We start from the raw sequence: 27,887 nt of genomic DNA, 5'->3' as shown, positions 1-27,887 counted from the left end.
CACTGCATGCTCCTTAAGTGCACTTGCTCTGTTCCTGGAGGATGGGCCTGTCAGAGGCCAAATCCTCAGCCTTCACATCCAGTGGTAACACAAGCAAGCAGCTATCCAGAAATAACAGCAGCAGAGGACAGTGGATGTCACATTATAGGCTTTCTTTAATTTGTGTAATGCATACAAACAGACGCAAAAAGGGATCTAACAAAACCACATGATATGATTTAAAAATATTTCTATGACACTGTCCTTGGCTGTGATTAATTTACCTCAGCTTCACACAGCCAGACATCAGGGACATGATGCCCTGGACACTGTTCTGCTCTTTGTCATAGCAGAAAATGTTCTACAATGCCATCCCTGGCCTTGTGACATGGAGTAAGAAGTCAGCATCTGCTTTTTCCCTCTGACATATAACACTTCCTCTCCAACATGCAATTCAGAAAACATACTTTGGTGAAATGCTTCATGTCTTCTGACATCAGGAGATCTATCTCTAGAGCAACATGGTTACTGTGGCTTACAGGAGTATTGTTAGTCTAAGTTGCTGAGGGAGTCTAGCAGTACAGATGTGTACTTTATTATAAGTAACCATTTAAGTCCTCAAGGTATTGCAAATATTTTAAAGTTGTACTTTAATGAACATAAATAATTTTACTGTAGATTCTTCTCAGCATCAGGGAGAATTGTATTAGCATATTTTATGTTTTCTTATTTATAAAATTATATTATTTTGCTTTAAATAAGGATATTTCTTTATTGTTTGCAAAATATCTTACAGGGAGAGAAGGAAAACATGTTGGGTTTAATATAAAGCCAGTCTATTTTCTGGTAGAGATAAATAATGGAAAAATGAGATAAAATAAATAGCATTTAACAAACATTTCCGTTTTCCACAGATCCATTTTCTATTACTATCTCACAATATTTTTTCTGTTGCTCTTCCTTGAAAGACTCTTTGACCTTTTTCCTTTTCAGTCCCCCATCCCTGAAAGACAGAGAAAAGAAACATCCTTAAACTCGGGGTCAAGGCAGGAAAACATTACTATATTTAGACTATGTAGTCAAAGCAGTTTCCACTCTTAATGTTGACATCTGTAAGACAATGCTAAGTGATTTATACTGCCAAGACTTACAACACCACAATGCCCTTCTTTTAACCCAGCATTTAACTGGCAAGTGATTAATTTTCATCTAATACTGCCTGCTGTCTAGATCCACTGTCAGCTCTGTTTCTCCCTGTCTACTATATTATTCTAATTATTCTAATGTAATTGTTAAAGTAATAAAGTAACATTTTCTGAATCAGAGTCAGTTGGAGTGGTGGACTACAGTGTAAACAAAGCAGGTTTTAAAGGATTCCATGCTAGTATTTCAGAATACAGAGCACCTTTAAAAGCAATTCCAGAGGTGTTGCTTCTTACCAAGGAAGCACAGACACTCCTGCCTGAGCAGCGATGACAGCCTTGACTCTGTTAGCAAAGTGAACAGGATCTTCTTCTTCCTGAAAAAAAAATACATTAATTAATTGCTTTACAATATAGACATTTTCTCTGTGCCTCATTTAAAAAGATAGGTTTTGTCAGACAGCGGGCAGTAGGGTTTGTGCCTGACCCACAAGCCAAATGTGAGCAGTTCCAGCTGATCCTGGTTTGCCACTACTTGGTGCCAAAAAGAACTACATGGGAGGCTCTCTGGTTTCTGGGACAACCTCAAGCAACACACAGCCTGAAGTCCCAGGTCTGGCCAGAGCAGGGGATGCATCCAAGATAAATCCAAGACCGTAGTGTTGTTTCCTGGCCTTTGTCCATTAAGTTATCAATAAGGACTCAGAACACCTTGTGTAGTAATGCAGACCTCCTTCCAGACAACATTTCTCAAGCACTTTCAAAACATACAAAAGTGTAAGAACCTCTTTGACCATCGGGGGCAGGTACCACACATTGCAGACAATAGCCCAGCTGGTTAACACATTAAAGGCATAGGTCATCAAGGAATGCTTTGTGCTGTTCCAGAAGGCATCTCCAAAGCGGGGGTCATACTGGAAGACAAGAAAAATAAGTTGCCTTGGATTAAATCACATAAACTGCTGCTTTTTTTTTTTTTGGCCACCAAGTCACAATTCAACTTATTAAATAACGGGCAAATCTAATCACACCTCCTGAAAGCATCAGTAAATTCAGAGTAAATTTCTAACATTTATTACAAGTTCTAACAGTTAACATTTACAAGGAATGCATGATGTCAAACTATGACAGACCTGCAACACAACTACAGCAAAAGATTTATTCAACTTGTCATCTACAAATAAGCTGACTACAAAGGTTTCCTTGACAATGCTCTCACCATTTTTAAGAACTTCCATAAGATCAGGCAACATTATAGCGCCAGAAAAAGTAACTAATATTTCCAGATCTAGAATGACCTGGCTAAAGCTACTCAGAAAGACTTGAAAGAGCCAAGAAAACTGCCCTTATCTTCAGAGCACATAAGAGCCAGGACAGAAATTACATGTTTCCCATACTGCTTAAAACCACAAGTTTGTGTCTCTCAGGGCTTATTCAGTACTTTCTGCACACCAAACATATCCCTTATCAAGGCCTACACATGAACAGCTTCTCTGACATGAGAAGCATTTGCAACCAATCCTTCCACGTTTGGAAAACTGCAGTTACAGTACCTTGATTGCTACTGGATGGATGGTTCCTCCTACCTCAAAGCTTCCCTTCTTAAACATCATTACCGACGTGTTGTTAATGCAGGTGCCTGGTCAGAATTAAAATAGATGAAGGGCTTAATCCACTCTGAGAAAAGTATCAGGAAATTAATCCTAAACTGTCTTAAGGAGACTTAGTTGTTAAAGGAGAAAGTAAGCTTTAGTTCTGGAACATAATCCCAGAGCCTTGTATGTCTTCATTCTGTTATATGCTAAAGCAAATAAACTGTCATAAAATTGTTGTAAAATACTACAGCCTGACCTTTAATATCTCAAAAGAGCTAATTAATTCTACAAACTAAAAACAAACACCTCACTTCTTAAGACTGGATATAATAAACTGCACTCAATGGCAAGAAGTGAGAAGAGCAAAAAAATCAATAGAGTTGCTTCTTACCTTCTGGGAAAATTAAAATGGGTAACTTGGCCTTATCTGCAATGTGTTCTCTAATTCTGTGGAGAGAAAATAAAATTTCAGTGTATACTTCATATTTATTTTGTCCAAGAATCTAAACATTCATTACCTCTCAGACAGAACAAGAAAAGCCCTTGCCCAACTGCCTTTTGCCCAGTCAGTTGCCTCATCTGGAATATGTTCTGGTTTCAGGCTTTTATCTCAGTATCTCTTGCTAATTAAAAAAGTAGATTTTCTACAAAGCTGTAAGAAGTTCCATTTTAACCAGAGAATGGTGGTACTTGAAGTATGTGAAAATAACTTCCCAGATTTCAGCTATGAATGCAGTCAAACTTTTCTTTAGACTGAAATATATTCCAAATTTCTAGTTTTTATGCTTTCTACATTCCCAACATCAGTTTTACATGTATCTAAAGATTCTCCACATTTAGTTAAGTGACAGGTTACTAGATTTCTTTGCTGCATCACTTAAAACCACAAATATCACCACTAAGCAGATTACTGACACTAAAATCAGTCATTTTCCAAGATAACTGTCTTTCCTACAAGTCAAAAACATGGAGCTCCTCTTCAGTCTGCATTAAAGGACAATATCAAAACACCATACATCAAAAAAAAACCAACACAAACCCAAAACAAAATGAAAAAACCAACAACAAAAAAAAAAGAAAAAACCCCACAATTGATGACAAAAAATGTCAAAAAAACCCCACACTGATGACAAATTACCACACCTGACCGGACAATGAAGCAAACACCTCACTACCTTACTTTTTCCTCACCAGGTGACGGTCTTTCATTTCCGAGCGTTCAAACAAGACATGTTGAGAGGTTTGCATGCAGGATTTTTGAATAAGTCCCAGAAGCCCTCCATGTACCTGGCCAACCTGCAAGCCCAAAAGAATTTTGTTACAAAGCAAACACACACACACATACTCTTAAATTAAATTCTAAACACAAATGCAATAATTTCTAAGCTTATTGACAAATTATACCAATCCCCTTGGTCATAAATGTGCACACACCTGCCTGCATCTAGTTTTTTGCAGTTCAGAGTGAACTGTGAGTTTGAATGCTGTCAAATCCCACCTGTTTTCTGAGGAAGTTTATCCTCTTACCTAATGCTACATCTATGTGCATCTCAACATTACTGATATTTACCAACTGTCTTGTTCATACCAAGGAATAGCATCGATCACTGGCCAGGATTAGGACATCCAATGGAGATGTGTGGTTGGCTACACAGATACCTCCTTCCTGTGGTTTGTTTTCCCTGCAGTGACAACCATACAACTAATTAGTTAATGTTTATTCTTCAGACTACAAGCCCAATCAGGTGGCAAGCACTGAAAAATATCTAAATGTCTGAAGACAGTACTACATCATCTACACGCACCCTGCCAATACACGGCAGGAAACGCAGGAGGGCATGTGAACATCCTGACAGAGTCTGGATGATCCAAACAGCTTTTTGGATCAAGTTGTACCATCACCAAGTATCCAGGCAGCAATGGAGTAAGAATCCTGCTCCAAAACTTGAGATGTTAAATACTGCAAGAAACAAATTCCAGACTAATAAAGGGCAAGGTGGCAGCACTCACCTGTTATGGAAATGAACAAGGCCACTCAGACATCGGATACCTAAGGTGGCACATATCATCTGGACCTGGTTGCTCAGCCAGCCTTTAACTCTAAAAGAAATGAAGCCATAGATACATTTCTAGTTCTATGGAGCCACAGATGCAATGTAATCTCTCTGAGTTATCCCCCACTGCTGTTACTACAAAGACCATACTAAGGCTCGCACTGCATGTCTGCTTTCAGACGCCATTGCCATAACTTTCTCTCACAACACTCTATAATTTTACAGGAGAGAAAAAGTCACCCCATGATAGTCCACATCAATCCTCTGGACCTCAGCAGAGTGTTCCAACTACTAGTTCAAATCCTCAAAGAAATACAGAAGAAATTGAAAGAGCAAATACCTACCTGCCGTTTGGAAACTGTCCTACTACAGTAGTGGCCAACACCAGCAACAGAATGCTGAAAACAGACAAGCAGATGCTACAAAGTAAAATAATCTTAATTAAATGGCAAGAAGCAAAACTGGAGGAGTAAGCAAGAAGGCATTCTTATTTGGCTCTTTGATCCACTTCACAATGCTTCCTTCCAGCATTAATAGCATCTAACTAGCAAGAAGCTACTAGCTAACCAGCACACAAACCCCTTAATCCAGCTTTGCTGGATTTTAAAAGCAAATTGACTACTAATAAAACATATGGAATGTGAGAAATTTACTTTTTTTTTTAAGGGATATTTTAGTTTAGATGCCATGCCAAGTTCTTCTTCCTCTGCTAGCCAATACTATATTATTTCACAACTTCTGTAAGAAGTACCATGGAATACAATCCCTGTCTGGCTCACCGGAAGGGCAGCAGGAGGCAATAGCGAATGAGGATGCCAGTGACCCACACAGCAGCCAGTTTCCAGCTGACATGGTGCAGGTTGGCATTGGTTCTGCTGAGGAGATTCCAGGACAGCAGCTCCTCAGAGGAGAACCGTCGAGTGACTTCATCTTCTGCAACTGCCTCACAGCCCTTCTTGGAGAAGTACATGACATCAGCAAGGCTGAAACATCCTCGGCACCGGCCAACAACCTCCTTTTCCATGGGAGTCTCATCTCTCTGGATGATTCCTGCATGAGGAAACAAGCCTTCCTTCCACATGGTGAAATGAACAACATGGATTCCAAAGAGAATATCAAGAAATACATATGCTTTTTAGAAACAGCTCTTCTCCTACTCAAGCACAATAATGGCGTTGCTATGCCTCATTTATGTACTGACAGTTCATTGCACAAGTTACTTCTCTAATCCTATGCCATATAATGCCCCTAAGTTGCTAAGGAAGGAGAAAAGGATTCCAATCAAGCTGCAAATAAAACCTTGAGCACAACACCTACTTCATTATTGTTTACCAAATAACACAGGCACTCACACCTAGAAATGTCACCTATACACTGCCAAGATAGCAGATCCCTCCTGGCGCCTTGACTCAAATTCAGGCAGAGTTGGTATGATTGTTCTTGCTGCTGTGGATTAGCTTTATTGTTTCCCAGCTGTAAAAAAACACATTCTTCTGCATTTTTTTTTCTTGGAACCTTCTATCTCCCCCATTCATTCTCCATTAAGAGTCACTTCCCCATCAAGAAACTTGAAAGTGCCTGGATTTCCCCCCACAGACATACAAAGCATTACACAGACACATTGTGCAGGAAGAATGACAACACATTCTTGCTCTGCTATTCGTAAAATCACACCCCACAGGACAGCCATACAGCAAGTCTCAGATATCTGCTGAGGTCATTCTGAGACCAGATTCTTATCTGTCTGGTTACAGTAACTAAAATTCTCTTGGTTCATACCAGCTAATACTTGGCCTTTTTGTTCCCCCCCCCTCTTTTTTTTTTTTCTTTTAGATGGGGCATATAGGATGACATTAAATATGCATTATAAAAATACACTTAATTTATCTTGGTCAACCTACCTCTCCCAGATCTGAATCACAAAACTTTCCTCCATCTGTACTTCAGTAAAACCTTCAACTCCCAGGAAATCATCAGACCAGAAAATTATTAACTGACAAACCAAGCAGCCTACATGACTAATCATTAAAAAATGACACTACAAGTTAAAGGATAACTATGAGAACTTAACTCTTTGGTCAAAGAAGGAAGGAAAAATAGTTGGGGGAAAAACCTATTTGGATTTTATCCTTGTGTCTAGAAAGAAGTGCAAATTGTATCTGTGATCTGTGGGATGCTGTAACTCTTTTATTTCAGAGCCTGGATTTTTTTCCATGCCAGGAGTTAACAAGAAGCAAAAGATAACTATGCAGAGCCATGTCAAGCACAAAGAACATTAATTTATCCCAATCCTGTAAAGAGAGACCTGATGGAGCCAGAAAGCAAAAAACACTTATGAAAACAGGGATGCTTCCCAAATGCTTATCAGCAATGTCTTTATATACCCACACTAGTCTCTAATTCCTTTTATTCACAAAACTCAGAGATTATATTTTTTATAACATGTTTATGTAGGTTTATAGCTTCAATGGATATTTGCTTATCAAACTCCTTTCTAAGTAAGATTATTTCATAGCTGCCTTTTTACACGATAAATAGTGCTGTGTCCCCTTCATCCAGAGATCTTACCAGTGGAGATTAAATTTTCAAGTGCCATCGCCTTCTGCTTTTTTACTCCCTCCTCAATCTGCAGGGTGGCCCACTGTTCCCAAAACAAGAAAAGCAGATGTTGATGGTTTTCATTTTATCATTTCCAGACATTGTGCAATTACCTCAGGTGAATTGTCTGAGCCTCTTTCACCCCTGCCAGGTCTAGGATTTTCATCTTTCAAATTCAGCCTGAAGGGTGCCCTACACGCCTCCCGTTTCATTTGTTCCATAGACTACCTTTTGCCATTTCCAGGAAAAATTGTTTGGCTCAAACTTCTTTTCAGGACACAGGCAGTTGTTTTTTTTTTTTTTTCTGGGGGTCCAACAAATTACTGAACTACCTATGAGACTATAAGATCCAATGTGTCCAAAACTCTCTCTTCTCCAATTAGCTTCAGGCAATAGGATTATACAAAATAATATCACTGACATTAGAGACATGCCAGCAAAATAGAACTAAAATATTTATTTTAAAGAATAAAAGAGATTTACTCGTTTTGAGGGCATTCAAGTGGTCTCTGTTGACAGAAAACAAAGCTGGCAACATTTCATATTAATAGTATTTCAGAAGGTGGCAGCTGTGGCAATGAGCTTTCACACTTCCCTGTATTCATTTTTTTGGGCTAAACCACTATTTCTCCTTGAATAGAGCATCATAAAATTCTCCATTAGCGAAATCAAATATAAAAATATGCCTAATTTTTGAAGTTTTCCTAGTTTTGAATGTTTTCATCATATATACACAGACATATAAATAGTAGCTGTCATGAGCACTAAAATCTGTCTGTATTTATGTCAAGGTACCTGCCCTAACAAAGGACATAGGACGCTTGAGCGTAGGCTCTGCTCATTATTAAAGGCTCAGTGACCCACTCAGTTTATGTCTTCACCTGCTATTAAGGGTTCCCATCTACAACAGATAAGGATAATCCATCTGCTACATACAAACTCTTGCTAAACACTGTATTTCCCTCTAGGTGACATGTGCAGCCACACAAGTCACCACAAAGCTGATCTCAAATTATCTTCACTACATTACAACATGAATCATGTGCAAACATCAACCAGCTTTTTGCCACCCTTAAGTTTTGCACGCTCTTTCTGTAGCTACTAAAGTTAAGTCAGTAACAAAATGAACACTTTTCCTTGACAGGACTAGGATATTTTAGTTACCCTTAGCTAACATTTTTTTTTTACCAGGCTCATAAAAGAAAAGGAAAAAAGTGAAGGCAGAATAGCATTTGATGTGGTATTTTGAGCTTCATACAAACCTTCTTTAATAACACCATAAAGCAAACAACCTCCCCAAAAAAGAAATTAAAATCCTGCACCACAGAGCATCATCTTGTCTATACTTCCCAATTATTCTCCTGAAAAGGTCAACAGGTACATCATCTCTCAATCTTTTGCAACACATGCAGAGTCATTCAGAATGGTGGAGCCAGGGGATGTCATGAAAACAGCAGCCCACACACTGAGAAATGAAAGAACATACAGAACAGGTACAGGAATGTTGCAAAAGAGAGTAAGGCAGATGTGGCAAATTTAACCTCTTCACAAAATACTGCTGGTCCTCATCCCTTCCCCAACATCCTTTAGGATAGTTGCATGGCATGAGGGAGAAAAAAAGTATAAAATGTAAAATATTTGAGACTGACAAATAAATAAAGCCTTTTGCCTTAGTCTGCTTTCCCGTCTCCTGTCTACCACCCTTATCTTGCCTATCATTGCCCTCCTACATAAAAAAGCATCTGTCAGCTGGCCAGGACTGCCAGAAATGAGCTTGCTCATACTGTCCTGAAGGACCTGAAATACCTCCAGGAGGTATTTTGGCTTTTAGTTCCCAGACAGAAAAAGGGTGACAGTCACTGACCAAGCTGACTCCAAAAATATATGTTAACTAATCTAAACGAGCAAGACAAGTCAAAATCCACAACAATTCCTAAAGCTTACTAGTAAATTATAAAATCTTACCTCCTAACACAGGGAAAGAGTGAGGCAAAAGTGGCAGACAAACTAAATAGTCAAGGCTACAAAGGCAGCGTCCCAGGAAGAGGAGGAAGAACTTTCAAAGGCTGAACAGTTACACAGGGCTCATTAGCTTGGAAAAGAGCTGGCTGAGATGGGTTAAGACAGGCATCTACAAAGTCTGGACTGGCACAGAGCAGGTGTTTAAGGAGCGGTTATCCATTTTCTCTTCTACTACAAGAACTGAGGTTTACCATGGGAAAGCTTTGGGCAGAGTATGTGAGCAAGAAAAAGGGCAATATACTTCCACAAACCATCATGGGACATGAAATTCTCCTAACTCGTGGCTTGGCATGGGAGGCTGAAGAACAAGCAGTGAGGAGGGAATACAGCTGTAGAGTCACCCAGGTCTTAGGCTTTCAGTCCAGCCATTGAACTGACACCTGTCAAAGCCATCTGTCTGGATCAAACTCTGGACTAACTAACTCTGCAGTGGCGACTGTGTTGTTCTGCCTTTGGTAGCATCTGTATGTATAATTTGTTTTCCAAAATGAAATAAGGCTTTGTGATCACCTTTGTATTGCACAGTATTGAGACAGAGCTGTCACGCTGGTCTTTGTTGCAAAACAGTAATGAAAGGATGTTTTAAATACCTTACAAAAAATCCCACTGATGTTGCAACTAACACAGAATTTAAGTATTAAATGTAGCAACTTCATTCCTACATCTGCTGACTGAATGACAACTCAGATGTTGTGCTTTCCCTCACTCCCATTTCTGAAGTGATGAGCACACAAGAAGCCCAAACACCCAATGGTAGATCCCACCTGGAATACTGAATACTTGACAGCTTAACTCCAACAGTCCAACAGTCATTTGTTTGAGCTTCCTGTAATTACATTGTAAACAAAAGGAGGGTGCCCAATACTTCTTTATGTTAATTACTGTCTTCACAGGACATGACATGAAATACAATGTGAAATATTCATTTCCTGAAATTTCATATCTTGCAGGATTTTTCCTCCCTTTTCCCTTTCAAGTATAGCTCAATACCCCATCTTTCCATAGGAAATAATAATTCAGTTTTGCCTCTCTTCCCATATTTTACTACCTCTTCTCCCATATTCTCACAAAAGGTTTTTCTAATCACTCATTACATGAACTTTTCTCAATCTTTTCCTTCTGTGTGACGAAGGCTTTGGGGCAATTCTTCCATGTAAAGTCTTCCACTACAGTGGCAGAGAGAAGGTTGGTAAGTTTTCAGCATGAACTAAAATCACCATCTAAGGTCAAGCACTCGTGACCTCTTCACCCAAGAGTGGTTTCTGCCTGGCATTATTTCCCCTTGCCCATCACGAACATGAACCCAGATCAAATGGTGTGAGTGTTACACTCAGTGTCTCAGAAGATGTGACTGTCCACCCTCAGGCTGTGAAAAGAACTCACAAATCTCCTGGCTGCTCCATGAGGACTGATGAAACAGGTTGAGAAGGGTTTGTTTGGGATAAAAGCACAGGTGTAATTTGTTTTGGTTTTGATGGAGAGGCCAGCTAAGGATAACCATGTATTTAAAAGCACAGCAGTACAATTTTTCACCAGCTGAACTGTCTGCAACATCTGCCATACTCCAGTAGGAGTTCACAGCACACAAGCTACCTCTGTGTACAAGTGAGCTCTCAATGCAAAAACTACGCACAATTTTTAGCTGGCTGATTACTTTTTCTCTAGAAGCAACAATGTTCCAATTTCATACAGAAGTTCAGATCTTGTAGAACTCCAGAACATTTCTTGGCAAATAGAGCTGCAGCTGTTTAATGTGTTCCTTTGACTCTTCACAGGGCTCTGAGAGCATAGATTTCATCCTAGCAAATGCATCTTCTTCTGCAATCACTGGACTAACATTCTTGGAACAGCTTTGCTACTATCCTCATCTCCAACAAACCCCAGGATGGACAAAGCTCAGAGAAAAGACATTATTTACAAATAAAAGTTTATAAGCATGTGTGAAAGAATAACCCTAACAAAACCCAAACCATGTTCACCTTTATAATTTCCAGAAATATTTGAAGGATAATTTAAGGGTAATAAGAAGAAGAATTATGGGCTAATAGATAGGAAATTGAGAAATTACTGTATATTACTGTATATTACTATATTGGAGTATATATTTTGCTATTGTATTATCCATATGTCCTCAAAAAAAAAAAACCAACAAAAAAAACAAACAAAAACCTAAACATAAAAAGCACCTGCAAACAAAACCAGTCACCCCAAATTTTCAAACTTTGAATCTTGCTTTTATAAAATTATTTATTTTCTTTCTAAACTAACAAGTATCTAGATTCCTTGATGGAAAAGCAGCAGAAGGTAAAAATTATTTCCATGCATGATTATATCTTTCCTATTTAGTCCAATCACCACTCATGGTGCTATAACACTTCAGTGAAGTCAAGAAATCAAAGTGACTTATCTCATCATATGCCAACATTACTCACTGCTTAGTGATAAATCTGAAAACTTGAGTTTTATCCTGAAACACCTTTTTTGCTCCCAGCAAATTAAGTAAGGTCTAAAGATACACTTTCTTTGAAAACAAAACTAAAAAAAACTTTTTTTTTTTTTACTTTGAAGTCCTTGATTTCAGTCTCCACTCTTCTATTTTTCTCAAGTTGCCAAACATGGAGGAAAATAGAACATGCTTTTCCTCTGCTCAGCTGTAAGAAACAGATATAAAGAAACTCCTTGGATGAGAAGTTTTCTATTAATTTTGCTGGTCTACATAACAGACTAAGTCAAATGTAACACAATGGAGTGACCAGCCATAGTGCTCAAGGTTGGATTTTTGCTGAAATCACCCAGTTTTTTGGCACTTCCTTGAGCAGTGATATTCCTGCAATATAGTCAGTAGTGTGCTAATATGTGACTAAGCATCTTCAGCATTTGCAGCTCAGCCCTCTGGGAAGACATCCTGTTTCACCATTCCAGAGGACAACAGGAACCACAGATGGTCTCTGTGCATTATCCCATTAGTGGGATGTGCAGGAACACGACACCACAGCTAGAAACCAGCCAACACCTCTCCAGGGTTTCAGTGTCAGGTTGTTTGTATCTCAAACAAATCTGCTTTAAAGCTGACTTATGCCAAGCTGCAATTTTGCTTGCATTCTGGTGAAAAAGCCCCAGGACTCCAAGAAAAGGCCCAGCAATTCCATGCACAAGCTTTAACCCAGGGTTTTCCAGTCCTACCCTTTCTTCCAAAGAGCCTAGTGGGCCACATTACAAGCAAAGGGGACCTAACATCCCCTCCCTTCTTTCTCCCTCCCATTTTCCACCAAGATAGCTCTTAACTACTTTTGTGGCACAATGAGAAGCATTTGACAATACTTCAGAGATAACCATTGGAATTAATTGCAAGATGAAAACAGAGGAAACTCCTTCTTTGCCCACAGGACAATTAGGGAACAACTTATGAATAAAAGAACAAAATAAGCCAGCCCAAATGGCAGTGCATGGAGTTGTGCTGTTCCTGTTATTAGCTGCTGTGGCAACAGGGAACTATACACAAAAGGCTATAGCTGATCATATAACAATTAACTTATTTATTTTTCAGTACATTGATCCTCCACATCGTGAGCATGGAATTATGACACTCAGAACCTGTTACAAAAAGCGTGGAGAGAAAAAATACTTCAAGTGCTTTACCAAGAGAAGTGCCTTCTTACATAAAACACACCCTGAGTAGGTCAAACATCACTTTTGGAGTTGTGAAATGCACAGGGAAAAATCCCCCAGAAATTACTTTGATGCCCACCAACTGCAGCAGCAAAGTTGTCTAAAGACAGGTTTGATATGACAGTAGCTCTTAATTAGGGTGAGAATAAGAATTTAATTAGCATACCACTGTCTTATTAAAAATATTTCATGTATAAAGGCCAATATTACATACAGCCACCGCAGGCAGTCATTGCCCGCTGATATCAGTATCTGAAAAAAATAAGTAACCCTTAAATTTTGCAGTCATCTGCACTATGCTAAATGATGTTCATACAGCTGAAGACAGATACTGCCCAAGAGCTCCTAATCAGTATTAAAACAAACAAACAAACAACAACAAACAGAAGAGAACATAAGGATAAAAGACAGAATTGGCAAGGTAAGATGGTCATGATATTAACTGTATCACACTGTTACAGACATGTTCTACTGCAAAACAGATTACTCCAAGGGCCTAATAATAATAGCAACAATAATAGTAACAAGTTTTCTGCCACAAGTAGAAAGTATATTTACAGAAAGCGGGTTTATGCCAGAAGCACAAAGTCAATCTACTGGAAAATGGAAATGCTTTACTGCTCAATATGATGAATTTACAGCACCTACTTCTGGCTAATAATGGATATCAAAAGCCAAACTTGAAAAACTAAATAGGATTCTGGCTTATAAAAAGCCCCAGAAACCTTTTATTGATAGAAGGAGGATCAGAATCATAGTCATTATCTGTTTATCTCTAGAAAAATTATACTTTTAGAAGGTTGCACACAGATTCCTTTAAGTCTTGTACAGCAGAACTTGTGAATCCCCCAGATTTATAACTGGGTGAAGCAAACACATAGAATCAGTGTTCTTACCTGGAATATTAATTCCATGCAATTAAAACAATCCAAATAAAACCACTGAAACTTATATACATCTAAAATACAGATTTTTATTATTTAGCAACTCCCACAAACTAACAGATCTTTTTCTTTGTACTTGACTTGTCATGAGTATTCTACTTGCATTAAGCATTCTAACAAGCATAAACTAGAAGAAAATACCATGGAATCTCTACTTTAACCCCAAAAAACCTCAAACCAGTAGCAGATAATAAGCCAGCACATAACTAGATATCATTAAAGACACCCCTCAAAAGATTATCTTATAAAATAAAGCAGCAAATAACACATACAAGTTAATGGATTTTGTTTTCTGCTGACTTTCACGGATTTCTACCAACTGTACAGATTTTTATTTTTTTATTAAAAACATCCTGTAGCAAACACATACCTTTTGAACGCACTTCTCAACTTACCTCTAACATTTTAATTACAATTTTCACATAGAAATGAGAAATCCCCAGTGACACTCGAAATATCGAAGGCAACAAAATTAATGCCACAAATAAAATAATCCAGACGGACAAAATCTTGCCTTCTGCAAGGCCATGGCCTTCTCTATTTTCTTCCATGTTTGCCCCTCCAAAATGCCAACCAGCTGCCTTTCTGAGAATATATGCTCATCTGTAGTGGAGAACCTAGCAAGCTTCAAGAGACAGAGGCAAAGAAAAATTTTACATTCTAAAAGCCAAAGCTGTCTCTAGGAGAAGGCTGTTGCTCACTGAAGACTGACACTACTGATACTCTCAATGATAAGGTAATTTCTACCCTATGTCCCGCCCTAACTCCACCCACTTCCTTGTAATTGATAAGCATTTGCTCACCAGGCAAGAAGAAAGAAAAAACATGATAAGTAATAATATATGTTAGATAATTAGATGCTGCCAATAAGGAACCTTGTCAGTGTGAAAACTGGTTTTCACAAGGTGTCCTGCCAATAAATTACAATACAGAACTAGGTGGGTGTGTTTTTCTGACTAAAATCTTCTAGAATCTAAAATCTTCTCTTATTAATACACATGAAGCATTTCTCCAACTGATGTTTGCACAAATCTGTGGCTTATTCACTCATATTTTCTATTTCATAGTGAGATAACTGCCTTGTTTTGGTATTTGAACAAATGAATGAAAGAGAAGCTTGAGGTGCAAATCAGGCTTTTTCTATTTTATTTTATTTTTTAATAACACATTTGAAATGAAGATGCAAGTTTCAGCAGGTAAGGACTGACAAGACAATAAACCTGCTCCCTCCACTCTATCTCTATCAGAAATTCACCAAAAAAGCCTGTATTACAGGGTTACAAAATACACTGTGGTGAAGTAACAAGCCATCTATCTTCACACATATTCAACTACAGAATTGAAATGCAATAGATAATCATGATTCTCCTTCTAGCTTATCAAAATTCAATAATTTAATTCAGTATTTTTTAGAAAATACCCTGCTCAACCCCTTTCAGCCACCCTTCTCCTGCCTTTTTGCTTGCATCAGAGATGATGTAAAGGTGAATAACTCTAGAACTTCATGGGAGACCACCAGCTACTCATTTACCACCTTCCTACAGAACAAATTAACCAGCCTTGGTGGAAGGAGGATTTAGGGTACAACTTCCAAGACAGTGACATGCTGGTCCACAAAAGATCTTCCCTTTGCCAATACATTGCTGTGTTTGTCTGAAGCCCCGGCTGTCCTTTTTAAAATATTCCCATCCCCAAGTACCATTGCTTCGTTTGTGTTATGAAGCAACAAATTCCTTATAAATGGAAGCAGCTACAAAGACCTTGTGTAAAATCCAACACTGTCCAGGCAGTAAGAGAAGCACAGATGTCAGAGGGGGCTGCACCACCTCTAATTTACATCACACACCCAGGCTCCAGCACACAGACTCCTGACACTCACAAGCCCATGTGAATCCATGGCATGCTTCTTGTGTCACATAGTGAGTTGAGTTTCTTCTGTACCTTCAGATTGCTGCTGCATGATATCCCTCGGGTCTTTCAAATGACATTGCAATCTTCTCCAGCAATATAACTTCTCTTTTGCATCTTTTTGTTACTTAGCTTCCTCACCTTTCTCTCCCCTTGCTGGTTGCCTTCTGAGCATTCTGTATCCTCTACATCTCTATCCTCCTCTGTATCCTCACTGGTTTGTTTTTTAAGTGTTTCTGCCTTGCCAATGCTCTTTCTCTCAGTGACAGCATTAAGCCTCTCGCTCTCCACCCTGCTGCTGCCAGGTACACCATTAACCACTATTTCTTACCTGCCCTGCCAAAAGGCTTCTCTAGGAACAATGCTCCATTGTAAGACAGCTTTGCTCGCCCATTTCTCCTTAGCTATTATTCCTTATTCTCCTTTCTGGTCTCTTCCTCAAGTGGCTTGCCCACCTAGCACACATTCCCTAGCGGGGCCTGTGGTGGAGATCTGGAGGAGAGGGCGTTGATCCACCTGGCAGCACCTGTGAATAGCTGCCATCAGCCTCGGCACAGGGGATCGGAATGCACGGAGTCTGGGTGCTAAAAACCCCGTGGGCGGGAGGGTGGAGGTAATTTCTGGGACCTGATTTGAGGCAGGAAAGGGGGACAAAATTAAGTATTGCAAGGAACAGAAATGTGGCGACTCACTTGGTGAGATGTCTCAGCACCAAGTTTAGACACACACAAGACAGATCATTTAAAAGCACAGAGGGAAAGACAGACTTGCCTAGCCTGGGTGGGAGGAAGAAGTTTCCTCTCCTGGATAAGGTAGAGTTGTTTTTCATTCTGTGAAACCATATAAAGAACTGAAGAGTTTCTAGTCGCCTCTCTGTTGAGGTGGTCAAACCATCCAGCCCAAAGGTACTACAAGATCCATATGGCCAAGGCTCTTCTTACAATTATTCTTTGCTTTATCCACTTTGTACCTCCTGAAATAATGAAAACCATTTCGGTGTTCTTACTACTCTGTTACCATTGATGTCACATGGTTTGAAGAGAAAAAGAAGCAAACACACAAACAAAAAACCTGCACCTCAACCACCCAAATTGGGAATGACAGCAAAAATCAAGAAGATTCTGCGTGTCTACCTACTAACAGTATGGAATAAAAATTTTAATTCAATGGAAAATTGTCCCAAAAGCCACTAAGGAATAAACCTGAGTACTGGAACTTGTCCAGTCATGACCAAGGAGTGTAATTTTGTTAAATTTCTGCCAAAAATGGCTGACGAAGCTCCTAAAGCATCCTTCTGCTCTTGAGACCATAAGCATAAAAAACTGAGACATGATGGTCTAAGCACTGTATGTCTTAACTCCAAAAAACTAGAGACTGCTATAGAAGTGAATGTGGATTTGAATTTTATCTCTGCCCTGAATGAAGGTAATGAACTTGCTCATGATGTGAAGTGGAAAGGAAATTATTTATTTCTTCAGGCAATTCATAACATAGCTTCCTATTTTTGGTCAGAAATTTGGCATAGCTTTTTGCACCCCATCACAATAATTGATGATGATATTATCATTATCATTATTTCAGAAGATCCACGAAATGTCATTTTTGTTAAATTCCAATATGAATAGATACGCATCCAACACTAAACTGAATAACACAGTTTGTAATGTGACTACATAAATTTCCTCAGCAAAATATTTTTTTTCAGAATTAGTTCTGCCATCCACTGACTAAACAGAGATTCTGAATGTCATTCTTCTGCCATTTTTGTCCCTCTTAGCCAGAGCCAGCCTACTGCAATCACATCTGTTTAGAAGCTGTGAGAGAGGCTTTATCCAGAAGAGGGGAAGTATTGCAAATAATGCAAATAAACATGCAGCAACAGAATGTAGCAGTCATTTGTAAGGTTCAGTAAATAACAGGAATTTATACCAAATAAACACAAGTGCTTTTTTATGATGAAGTGCCCCATATGTTACGAAAATCAACCAGAAAACGTGCAAAACTCTCTGTCCATTTGGAAGAATGGAACCCAACTTAGAAGAAAGTAATGTGGGTGACATAGGAGGAATCCAAGAGCGAAGATCCTTTAATTTAATGAATCTCAAATTGACACCCACAAGCATAACAAATTCACTTGAAACAATTCCTGGTCTCCTAGGGAAATGACAAGGAGATGGAATGGGCATCAGCTGCCTACTCCAGGTTCTAGATCCCTTGAGGTCATTCTGCTAATTTCATATTGCAAAACATTGCCTATTGCCTAACTGCCAGTTGTCGGAGGGAACTGGAATTACGACCCATTTAATTTTCCACTGCAAGAAGAAGCAAACACAGCGCTGACTTGTGTCTATTTGTAGTGCCTCACATGGAAGGGTTAAATCAGGTATAAACGGCCCTTTCCTGCACAGCAGTCAGCTTTTAAGCAGGTTCAAATACACTGTGAACAGATTAAAAACTGCAGTGGGAAGTGAGAGCTTTCAAGGAGTGCTACCATGGTTTTGCCTTCCCTCCTATACACAAGGGGAACACAGCCTGGAAATAACACTTGCTGTGGTCTTCAAAAAGAAGGAATCACACAGTCACAGAAATTTTGGCAACCACTCTTTACTGCTTTGCTTTCTTCCTGTCCAACACCAACAATTCCAGTGACTCCAAAGGGATGTTGGGAGAGTTTGCAGCCTGCCTTTCTTGTAAGGCCTTTTTTATCAGACCACCCAAACATCACATGTCCCCAGCAGATAGTGCTCCAAAGCAGCACTAGCACATCAGCTTCAGCCAGGTGCTGCTTCAGATGCTGAAGGAACACACTCCCTAAGGATTAACAAAGAGGTATTTCTACCTGAGGCAAATGACAATGATCATGACTGTCAATCAAGGTCAACCTTCTATCACTTGATCCTTTTTTATAGGAAATAGACAGGGTATAATTTTTACCTATTTGGAGTAGCAACATTGTCCAAAGCTGCTTGCAGCCAGTATACAGAAGTACATCCTGACATTGCCATTAGGCATGGGAAGATGGTATTATTGCTAAAATTATTCTTCTGACACCAGTTGTAGGGCTCCCTGGTATTTTTCTTTGAGTTTTGCCATGCTACAAAGATTGATCTATTTTGAAAAGCCTTGTAAGTCGATGACACAGAGTCAGACAGCAAACCTGGGCTGATTCACCAGCATCACTTAACATCCAAGGATATCAGGATCATGCTTTTCATTATAAGAAAGTGTTCAATCAGGACTGATCAGAAAATTCTACACCCCAGTAATTCTGCTGAGTGTACTCAGAATGAAAACTACTAAGAACATCCCTTTTTTCAACTAAACTTTAACCAGCTATAACAACAACAAAAAGGCTTTATTAGTTTTGCTTATGTCTTCTCAATGTTTCAACTTCACATTTATCAAACCCCTTACCTGATTGCTACTCAAGGGTGAAATAATCTCTGGTAGTTTTGCTTTGATATTTATCAAGGCTGAGGTTCATGCTTTACATGTGGAAAATTCTCCAAAAGGCCAGAATAACCTTAGAGGTCACCTATTGCATAGTAAGCAGTGTCAGGTGTAATATTTATTAATGGAAAACACAGTCTTCATGCACTGAAGTGCAAATATGTGCTCCTCTGCATTCTCACTCCAACTGAGCTATGTCTGCTACTCTTGAGGTCTCTATAGATTCCATCTATGCCACCAAACAGGAGCATGTTTATATCTGACCACAGTAAGATTGTGCTAGTTATGCTTTATCTTTGACAAATCCTGAAAACACTGAAGAAGCATCTTTAACTACTGTAACACTCATTAGGATAACTGTAGCACATTTAGCTCTGACTTCAGAAGCATTATTGTTTCCATACAAGATAAATTCAACAGTTACAGAAAGTCATTTATTGTATCCTGTGACTTACAACAGGCTTGAGTCTTTGTATCTCAAACCAGGGAAATCCACTACTGTTCTGATTAGGTTTGTTTGCTCAGCAATGTATTCCCACAGATGTGTGGGCATTGCATGGCTGTCAGTACCCATCTCATATATTGTCCATATAAATCTTGTATGTGGTTTGTGTATCATTGACACTGAATGCAATAAACTAATTTGTCAATGCCTAACACTTATTGCATTGATTAAATGCATACAATTTTCTCCCAGCTCTGGCTTAGGAGTGACTGCAAGCACAACACAGGGTCCTTTGGGAGAATTCCTGAACTGAGTGAGCATTTTGTGTCCACTTTCAATATTTTCTCCCCAAACAGCTATAGAAGCTTATCATATCATCTGTTCTTGTTGCCTCTACCACAGCAACATGGTCCATAATGGAATAATCTGTTGTAATATGTTCCTTTAGATGTGTTGCACTTGTTACCCATTTGTTTAATACCACATGGTCTGCATTGCAAGAAATGCATGCTAGCTCTTCCCCATCAACCTTGCCCATCATTCTGTACTATCCAAGGCTTGTCATCTCCTTATTCAGAGATTTAGATCATTTATGAGTGTGTTGAGAAATTAAAGTCCTACCTGGTCCCTTTCTCTACTGTAACAATAGTTAAGAATCACAACAGTTTTCCCTTCTAAATACTAGCATCAGTCACATATATTTCAAATAATACTTAAAGAATTTTATTTAAATATAAACATGCCAAAACTCCTTCTAAATCTTGAAAAAAAAGAGGAAAAGAAACTGCACTGAAAATATTAATTTTATATTATTTATATGCAACCTAAAAAAATATGTGTGAGACCTAACCAGCATGGAAATACCACTTGAAAGACCACAGGTCCATACATCCTATTTCAAGAGTCAGGAAATTAACCTCTAAGGCTAAGACTGTGCTTACCTATAGTCCTGATGAGTGATGAAATCAAACACTTGTTCTCCCAAAGCAAAGGAGTAAACCCCCTGTGGCCTTTAGACCAGACCTCTGATCACATTTCAAAGAATGCTGTCATTTGTTACTCTCTCTTCCTGAAATTGTTTTCTAGGACTTCTGGCTGATATGTCAGGAACACCTGCTATAATGGGAAAAAATGTTAGTGCGAGTATTAAAAATAAGTAAAATGTGACAGCTCAAAAAATACAAAACACGCATTCTGCAAACGGTCCACATCTGAGGAAGAAGTGGTACAATTTACTGCTGTCAGATGATTATTTAGCACCATCATTTTATTGCCTCCTTATCACATTTTATTAGGCGATTAACTCGGAAGATTCTCCCCGCATTCTCAAGGACCGCAGTGCATAGACATACAGCTGTACGTCCTGTTCCGACAGGCACAGGACTTGGTATTAGATCTCCCCTGGTATTAAATCTCCCTTCTTGCTGACTAGGCTTGAAAACGGACAAAACCAAACACCGGAGAACATCTCTCGAGAGCAAGTTTCCAGTTTTGCAGCTGAGGGGAGCTCCCGGGCCCCGCGGGCCGGGCTGAGGCGGCCGGGCCCGGGCGCGGCGCTGCCGCCGGCGGCCGCTGGGGGCTCCCGCCCGGCCGCGGCCCGTCCCGCCATTGCCGGCATGGAGGGCGAGAGCACCTCGGCCCTGCTCTCGGGCTTCGTCTTCGGCGCCCTGGCCTTCCAGCACCTCAGCACCGACTCGGACACGGTGGGTGCCGCGGGAGGGCCGCTCCGGCTCGGTGGGAGAGGAGGGAGGGGCGGGCCGCCTCCGCCGCGCTGCCGCCGGGCCTCCCCCGCCCGGCCCTGAGGAGAGAGCGCCCGGCACCTCTTTGTGGGCGAGCGGCGGAAAAACGTGGGCGTTCCGCGTTCGAACGGGGCGAGCGGCGGCTGCAGCGCCGTGTCCGCCCCGGGCCCGGGCCCGGCGGGCAGCGCGGCACGGCCGCGGACGGCTCGGGCTCGGGGAGCACGGGAGCCTCCGCACACCCAGCGAGACACAGCAGTGCCGCGCTGAGGATGGCTTCCCAACTGCGGGCTGGTACCGAAAAATGAGCGAGAACACACCCTGTTAAAAAAAAATACAAAATTATATATATATATATAGTTCGTTTTGACAGCCCTTTTTCCTCTCCTGAAGACAGCACTCGCACTTGGTATTAAAGAAAACAATGACAGAATACGCTACAAGGACCGTGTAGCCCAACTCCTGGCCCCACACAGGACACTGCAAGAATGCCACCACATGCCTGTGGGAGCGCTGTCCAAAGCTCCTTGAACTCTGCCAGGCTTGGGTGCTGTGATCACTTCCCTGGGGAGCCGGTTCCACTGCGCAGACACCTTCTGGGGGAAAAGCCTTTTTCTGACATCCAACCTAAACCTCCCCCAACTCAGCTTCACGCAGGCAGTTCTGTCTCTTCCCTCAGGGTGGGCGGAGGGAAGAGATCAGTGTCTGAAGCTGCACTTCTCTCCCGAGGCAGCTGCAGAATGCCAGGAGGTCTGTGAGAGCAAGAGTGTCTGTTCAGTGCTACTGTTAATGTGATTTTTTTTATTTTTTTTTTCTTCTTCCCCTCTAAAGGAAGGTTTTCTCCTCGGAGATGTGAAAGGTGAAGCCAAGAACAGCATTACAGACTCACAAATGGATGATGTTGAAGTTGTTTATACAATCGGTTAGTGTGTCCACATTTTTCATAGCCTGCTTGGTTTGGGGCAGTCAATGACAGCTTTCAGTTTTCAGTCTACGTCAAGATCAAAGCACCAAGATCCTACATGCTTCGCTGATTAAAAAAAACCCCAAACAACTGAAAACATATGGAAGGGTTATTTTGTAACATTTTTAACCGCTAAAAAAGATTACAGTTTTACTGCAGAAAACACAGTAATTTAAAAGAAATAATAGTTTCTAGTTCCTTGGATGGCTACTCTTTGCCAAATATCTTGTTACATTAAACATAACTTAGAGTTTAGAGCCTTGTCTTGGCTACATCACAAACTCTCCTGGACTACAGTTGCCCTGGAAAAGCTTTGTCTATCAGTGATGTGAACTGTAATGTATTAGCATCTATTACCTCATTTGGAGTTTATAAAATTGTGTGCGTGAAGGCTGCAAGCTCTTTAGTAATTTCACTAAGCAGATGCCAGATGTATTTTTTGTTATCATCTTGATGTGATTGGAGGGGATGTGCATTGAATAACTCAGGGACAGCAGTCCCTGAGTTTTCAAGTAAAATCCTTCATACTACATATTTCTCCTTCACTCAGCAGAAAGGAGAAAATACAAAGTACCTGATTTTTCAGTTGACGTAGTAGAAAAGTAAACAAAAATAGAGTTTATATAAGTGGTTCCCTTTACATTTGACAAAATTAATTAGAACATATTTTAAAAATATTTCCTTTCTTCACCTTATTTAATTTTATGTTAATGCATTCAATTTTAGGAAATTATATACAATTATTTCTTGGTCTTTCTATCAGTTTCATGCTGACCATAGCATGCAGCAGAATATACATCTTCAGCTGATGAACCCAGAGTAATGTTACTTTCTCTTTCCAGACATACAGAAGCACATTCCATGCTACCAGTTGTTCAGGTAAGAATCTCAAGGAAAGAGATATTGAAAAGTTAAAATTAACCCTAACCTGAACTCTTTAAGTGTTAAATTTACATTGCCTGAGAAAATCACCCAGCTGTAACTATAGTAGCTGTATCAACCTCTTGGAATTACAGATGCAAAATGCCTTATGCTATTCCTATTTGGTTCTTTATGTCTTTTTTTTTTTAATGTTTGTCTATGCATAAAGAGACAGAGATAAGGCATACTGCACCTTCTGGTGACCTATGATACCATATAAACTACAGAACAGTGTCAACACACTGAAAAAAAGCATTCCATACATTCTAACCCCTCACCCTTAGTAGTATTAATTGGTTTTTTTTAAAGCAAGATGATTCTCAGCATGCTAGAACTATTTTTGCAGTCTAATTTTTTCCCCCTCTAATTGTTCTAATTTTCTTATAGCTTTTATAATTCTGCAGGAGAACTGAATGAACTTGCCCTGAAGAAAATACTATCAGGCTGTAAGAAGGTATTTTATTCTTAAATCTAAACCATACTGAGGAGCTCACTCAAATTTTGGAGGCTGTTCTGGATACCTCTTGCATCAAGGTTTTTTCTTGTCTCATTTTAAACCTTTTATAGTCCCTCATGCTGCTGGTCAGGGCAGCTACATCCTTTTCTTCCATAAAAAAACAGTTTAGCTTATCTTTGACTAGGATTTGCCCACGTATGTGTCACAACTTTATTTTGAATTATTAATTTCTCAAGTGAGCATTTCAAGGATCCCAAAGGAATTGCACCAAAGGAATTTCCACCTTAAGACCAGTGAGGTCAGCTCACAATTGGTTAAGGACCATTACATCAAAAAAACCTACACTTTTTTCCACAGGACAAAGTTTTAGAAGGGGAAAGTAGAAGCTGGAAAGAAACAACAAAACAGAAAAAAGCTTGCAGTGTCAGCTTGAACACAGGCTAAGAAACAGACCAACACATGGTTTTGAAGGAAAGAAGATGGGAATTAGGCTTAGAAGTTTTAAAGGTTTTAACTCAACTAATTGCTTGACTATGCACCTACTAGCAAACAATTCAGACATGACTTTGCACTGGAGGAAACTTGCTTCAGTGACACACAGGGACATCATGATTCAACAGTAACTGTGAATTTTCTTCTGCCTGCAGAGTGTAATAGGATGGTACAAATTCAGACGTAACACAGACCAGACCATGACATTCCGGGAAAGAGTTCTTCATAAAAACCTGCAGTCACACCTATCAAACCAGGGGCTTGTATTCCTCCTTTTAACCTCTAGTGTGATGACAGAAAGCTGTTCTACTTACAGATTGGAACATGCTCTACACCGGCCTCAGGAAGGGTAATGTCTACAGTATGTGCTAAAACTTGAAAGTTTCTCTACTTTGTTGCAACTGAATCAGTAACACTGTATATTTCATCTTTGAAACTTAAACTTTTAATAAGATGACTCCTTATGTCGCCACAGCCCAGTTGAAGGCTTACCCTGGACTTCTGTTCTGGGATTGCCCTTTTTATCTATAGTGCAGACACTGTCAGTTTATTTACACATATAAGCTACATCTGATGGAATTGTTTTGTGTACAGGACCTCAACCATACAAGGTGTTCATCAAAATATTTAAATTGCTGTCAATTTTATCTTCAGAGAAATGCTGCTTGCAGGCTAGGCTTAGCAAGCAAATGTTACATTAGTGTGTGTTGCAGTCAGAAAGAGGGGAAATGATGGGCATTGCTCAGCTTCTGGTTGCTCCTGGAGTTTGCCTTTAGCCTCATCTGTACATGATGTAATACATTTAGCAAAGATTAAGCATACTGTAACTCTCCCATCAGATCCTGAATGGCCAAAAACATTTAACTTTCAATGAAACATCTGTGGATACTAATAGATCATGTTTTCATGCTTATGCATTTTAAGACTTTTCCAGAAAGTCCCTTTGGTGGTTACCAACTTGGGCATGGCAGAACAGCAAGGTTACAGAACAGTGTCCGGTTCCTGTGTATCCTCTGGTTTTGTGAGAGCCATGAGACAACACAGGTACAATATATGTTGTATTTACTGACAGCTGTAGCTTCCCACTACCATAACTACACTTACTTTTCTATAGAAGCATTTAAGTGCTTTTGTAAATGTTACAGCCATACCTTGTTTCACTTGTTGACCTGTGTTCTACAATTACTTACCATTCCAGCATACAAAGAAATTAATTCAGTCCCATATTTTGCCAGGAGCTGTCTGTCTCAGCACAGGCATCTGGCATTGAAGCTCAAAATGCTTTACTCACTAAAGCTCCTACTAAGTAAGCACTGGGATCACTAGCTTGCAATTATGTTGTTCTACTCCTGGTCACAGGTCAGAATTCTTCCACGAAGATGGGTCCCTACAGGAGGTTCATAAGATAAACGAGATGTACGCCACCTTGCAGGAGGAACTGAAGGTAAGCCAGGCAGGCCTGCCTACCTTCATCAGCTCTGCAAAACCAAGGCAGCCAAGGGCTACAACATTTTGCACTGCATGACAAAACAGAGCCATGTCCAAAACATGGACAAACTGAAAGGTCAGCAAGTTCTGTTTACTGTGCTGCACACTACATTGTCAAAGCTGAGGATTTAAGTTCCCATTTGATTAAAGTACAATGTTTAATCTTCAAGTCCATGAATAAATTCTTACAAGAGGATTATTTTGAAGGAGTACTATCTGTAGTTCATTAGATCTCCTTTGCATAGATGGGATCAAATAAAGCATCTTGCACCTTGCTCAACACAAAGTTTAAGTTATCTGACAAATCTACCTCCAAATCATTACTTAATCTATTTACTACTCTGTGTCCAACTTAACCATGAGTAACTTCAAGGATTTTTCAACAATTTTAAAGTCAGCTACTGTGAATACTGTTAGCCTGATCAACATGCTCTTCTTCTTGCAGAAAATATGCATTACAGTAGAAGTCAGTGAACGATCTGTGGAAAAACTCTTAGCAGAGGTGAACCAATTAAAAGAAGAAATAAAGAGGAAAAAGCAACAAAACTGTTCAGGTAAGTTAACCAAATGTGATGGAAGCCTTGCCCTTCCAAAGTTGACTCAAGTTGCAGAAGCAGAAAACACTTCTGAACCTGAGGCAGCCAAAACAGCAGTGGTGCAAGAGGTTCTGCAACTCTGACTTTGATTTTTTTTTCCCCAGGAGAAGACAAAAACCACCCAGCAGAGCCAAAGGAGAATGTTCTCCTTTGCCAGGCACTACAAACATTTTTCCCCAATTCCACACTTCAGACATGCATTGTTTCCTTCAAAGGCCAACAGATATCCAAGAACTGCTGTAACATAGACCATCATATTAATGTCATGGACAAACTGACTCTCATGGTAGAGGAAAGAGACTTCACTGAAGCTGAAACAAGGCATCTAAACAAGCGTAAGGTCAGGGGGACAACACCAGTTTCAAGGTCATTCAAGAAGTCCAGATCACTGCAGCTTCACCAAGAACCACTTCAAAACCAAGAGGACAGTGACCAGGAAAGGAAGCTTACACTGAGCAGCACTGAAACAGATGAGGATGTGTTTGAAAAAAACAGAGATGCAAAGGAATACCCACACTCTCCTACTTTCTGATCTGTCAGATGGCTTCACACCAAAAGCTACTGCTGGTGTATTCCAGTGACGTATCAATCTCTAGCACTGCAAGAATATATGGAACAGGACATTTTTGCAGGCTGTTTTTTTTTTTCCCCCAGTGCACAAATCCTGTTCGGCATAAAGATAAATCCAAGATGACATTCCCTCACTTTGCCTTCCAGAGTTGCATCTGTCTTCTCTCTCTCTCAGGGTTCAAAGCCTGTGCTACAGGATGCTATCAGTCAGATAAGCATGTCACATACTGCCTCAAAGTGAGACAGCTTCAAGCTGCTGGTGAAGAAACAGTGCTACCCTCCTGATGCAGGGGGCATCAAGTGAACATGTTACACAATTAGCTGTCTACGTGAACTGCCACAGTTTAAATACATTAATTTATCCTCAGGAAACCAGTGCTTGTTTACTTCTCCACATCTTGCAACCCAGCAAGTGAAAAAACAGCCACCTGAGCTTTAGCAAGACCAGTGAGCAGAGGAAAGGGTCCACATAGCTGCCAGTTTCTTTTATTGCTTTAATCTTCCTTCAGACAAGAACTTCCAGAGACTTTGTGAAGAAAAATAAAATAAGGACTGACATCCACCCCTCAGTCAACCACACATTATGCTAGCAGACCACATTTCCAGCAAACAAGTATATAAACATGAGAAACAGCTTTATTGTTTATTTCTGTACAGTATATCACTCTGGATACTTGATGTTACATAGCTTGGGGTCTGTGAGAAATTGTGGGTCCTTAAACATAACTGGCATAAATCCTGTTAAAAAAAAAAAGATGGAGGTGTTCTTAATAGAAAAGTAGCCTTGAGTTGGGAAATTCAAAAGCAAAATCATACTTACCAAATACATGAGCTCTTTTAATGGCTTTTGTAATTTC

General features: G+C 39.9%; 2 protein-coding genes across 11 annotated transcripts; one reads left to right on the top strand and one right to left on the bottom strand.

Moving 5' to 3' along the window:
• Positions 1-137: 137 nt before the first annotated feature.
• Positions 138-21,864, bottom strand: LOC135298758 (glycerol-3-phosphate acyltransferase 3-like). 9 transcript variants are annotated; one of them, XM_064416636.1, is made up of 15 exons: positions 21,627-21,864; positions 20,748-20,922; positions 19,326-19,446; positions 14,399-16,884; positions 7,339-7,411; positions 5,550-5,820; positions 5,115-5,189; positions 4,727-4,816; positions 4,305-4,398; positions 3,897-4,012; positions 3,108-3,163; positions 2,675-2,760; positions 1,907-2,035; positions 1,419-1,498; positions 138-982 (listed from the first exon to the last, which is right to left on the bottom strand). In XM_064416636.1, the coding sequence occupies exons 4-15, from the start codon at positions 14,552-14,554 to the stop codon at positions 868-870; spliced, it is 1,341 nt and encodes a 446-aa protein (XP_064272706.1). In that variant the 5' UTR covers positions 14,555-16,884; positions 19,326-19,446; positions 20,748-20,922; positions 21,627-21,864; the 3' UTR covers positions 138-867. The 9 variants fall into 9 exon arrangements, with proteins under 9 accessions (XP_064272706.1, XP_064272708.1, XP_064272711.1 ...); XM_064416638.1 differs by lacking the exon at positions 21,627-21,864 and having other exon boundaries at positions 14,399-14,628; positions 20,748-21,331; XM_064416641.1 differs by lacking the exons at positions 14,399-16,884; positions 21,627-21,864 and having other exon boundaries at positions 20,748-21,333.
• Positions 21,275-27,875, top strand: ABRAXAS1 (abraxas 1, BRCA1 A complex subunit). Of its 2 annotated transcripts, none has more exons than XM_064416648.1 (9): positions 21,275-21,509; positions 22,374-22,464; positions 23,349-23,385; positions 23,815-23,881; positions 24,532-24,725; positions 25,301-25,420; positions 25,736-25,820; positions 26,310-26,418; positions 26,565-27,875. In XM_064416648.1, exons 1-9 carry the CDS (start codon positions 21,423-21,425, stop codon positions 26,990-26,992), a joined length of 1,218 nt encoding a protein of 405 aa, XP_064272718.1. In that variant the 5' UTR covers positions 21,275-21,422; the 3' UTR covers positions 26,993-27,875. The 2 variants fall into 2 exon arrangements, with proteins under 2 accessions (XP_064272718.1, XP_064272716.1); XM_064416646.1 differs by having other exon boundaries at positions 21,382-21,509; positions 23,832-23,881.
• The last annotated feature ends 12 nt before the right edge of the window (positions 27,876-27,887 follow it).

Source organism: Passer domesticus, chromosome 4 (genome assembly GCF_036417665.1).
Source record: "Passer domesticus isolate bPasDom1 chromosome 4, bPasDom1.hap1, whole genome shotgun sequence".
NCBI classification, from domain to species: Eukaryota; Metazoa; Chordata; class Aves; order Passeriformes; family Passeridae; genus Passer; species Passer domesticus.
The sequence above is the reverse complement of the archived record's forward strand: the minus strand, read 5'-3'. Positions and strand labels throughout refer to the sequence as shown.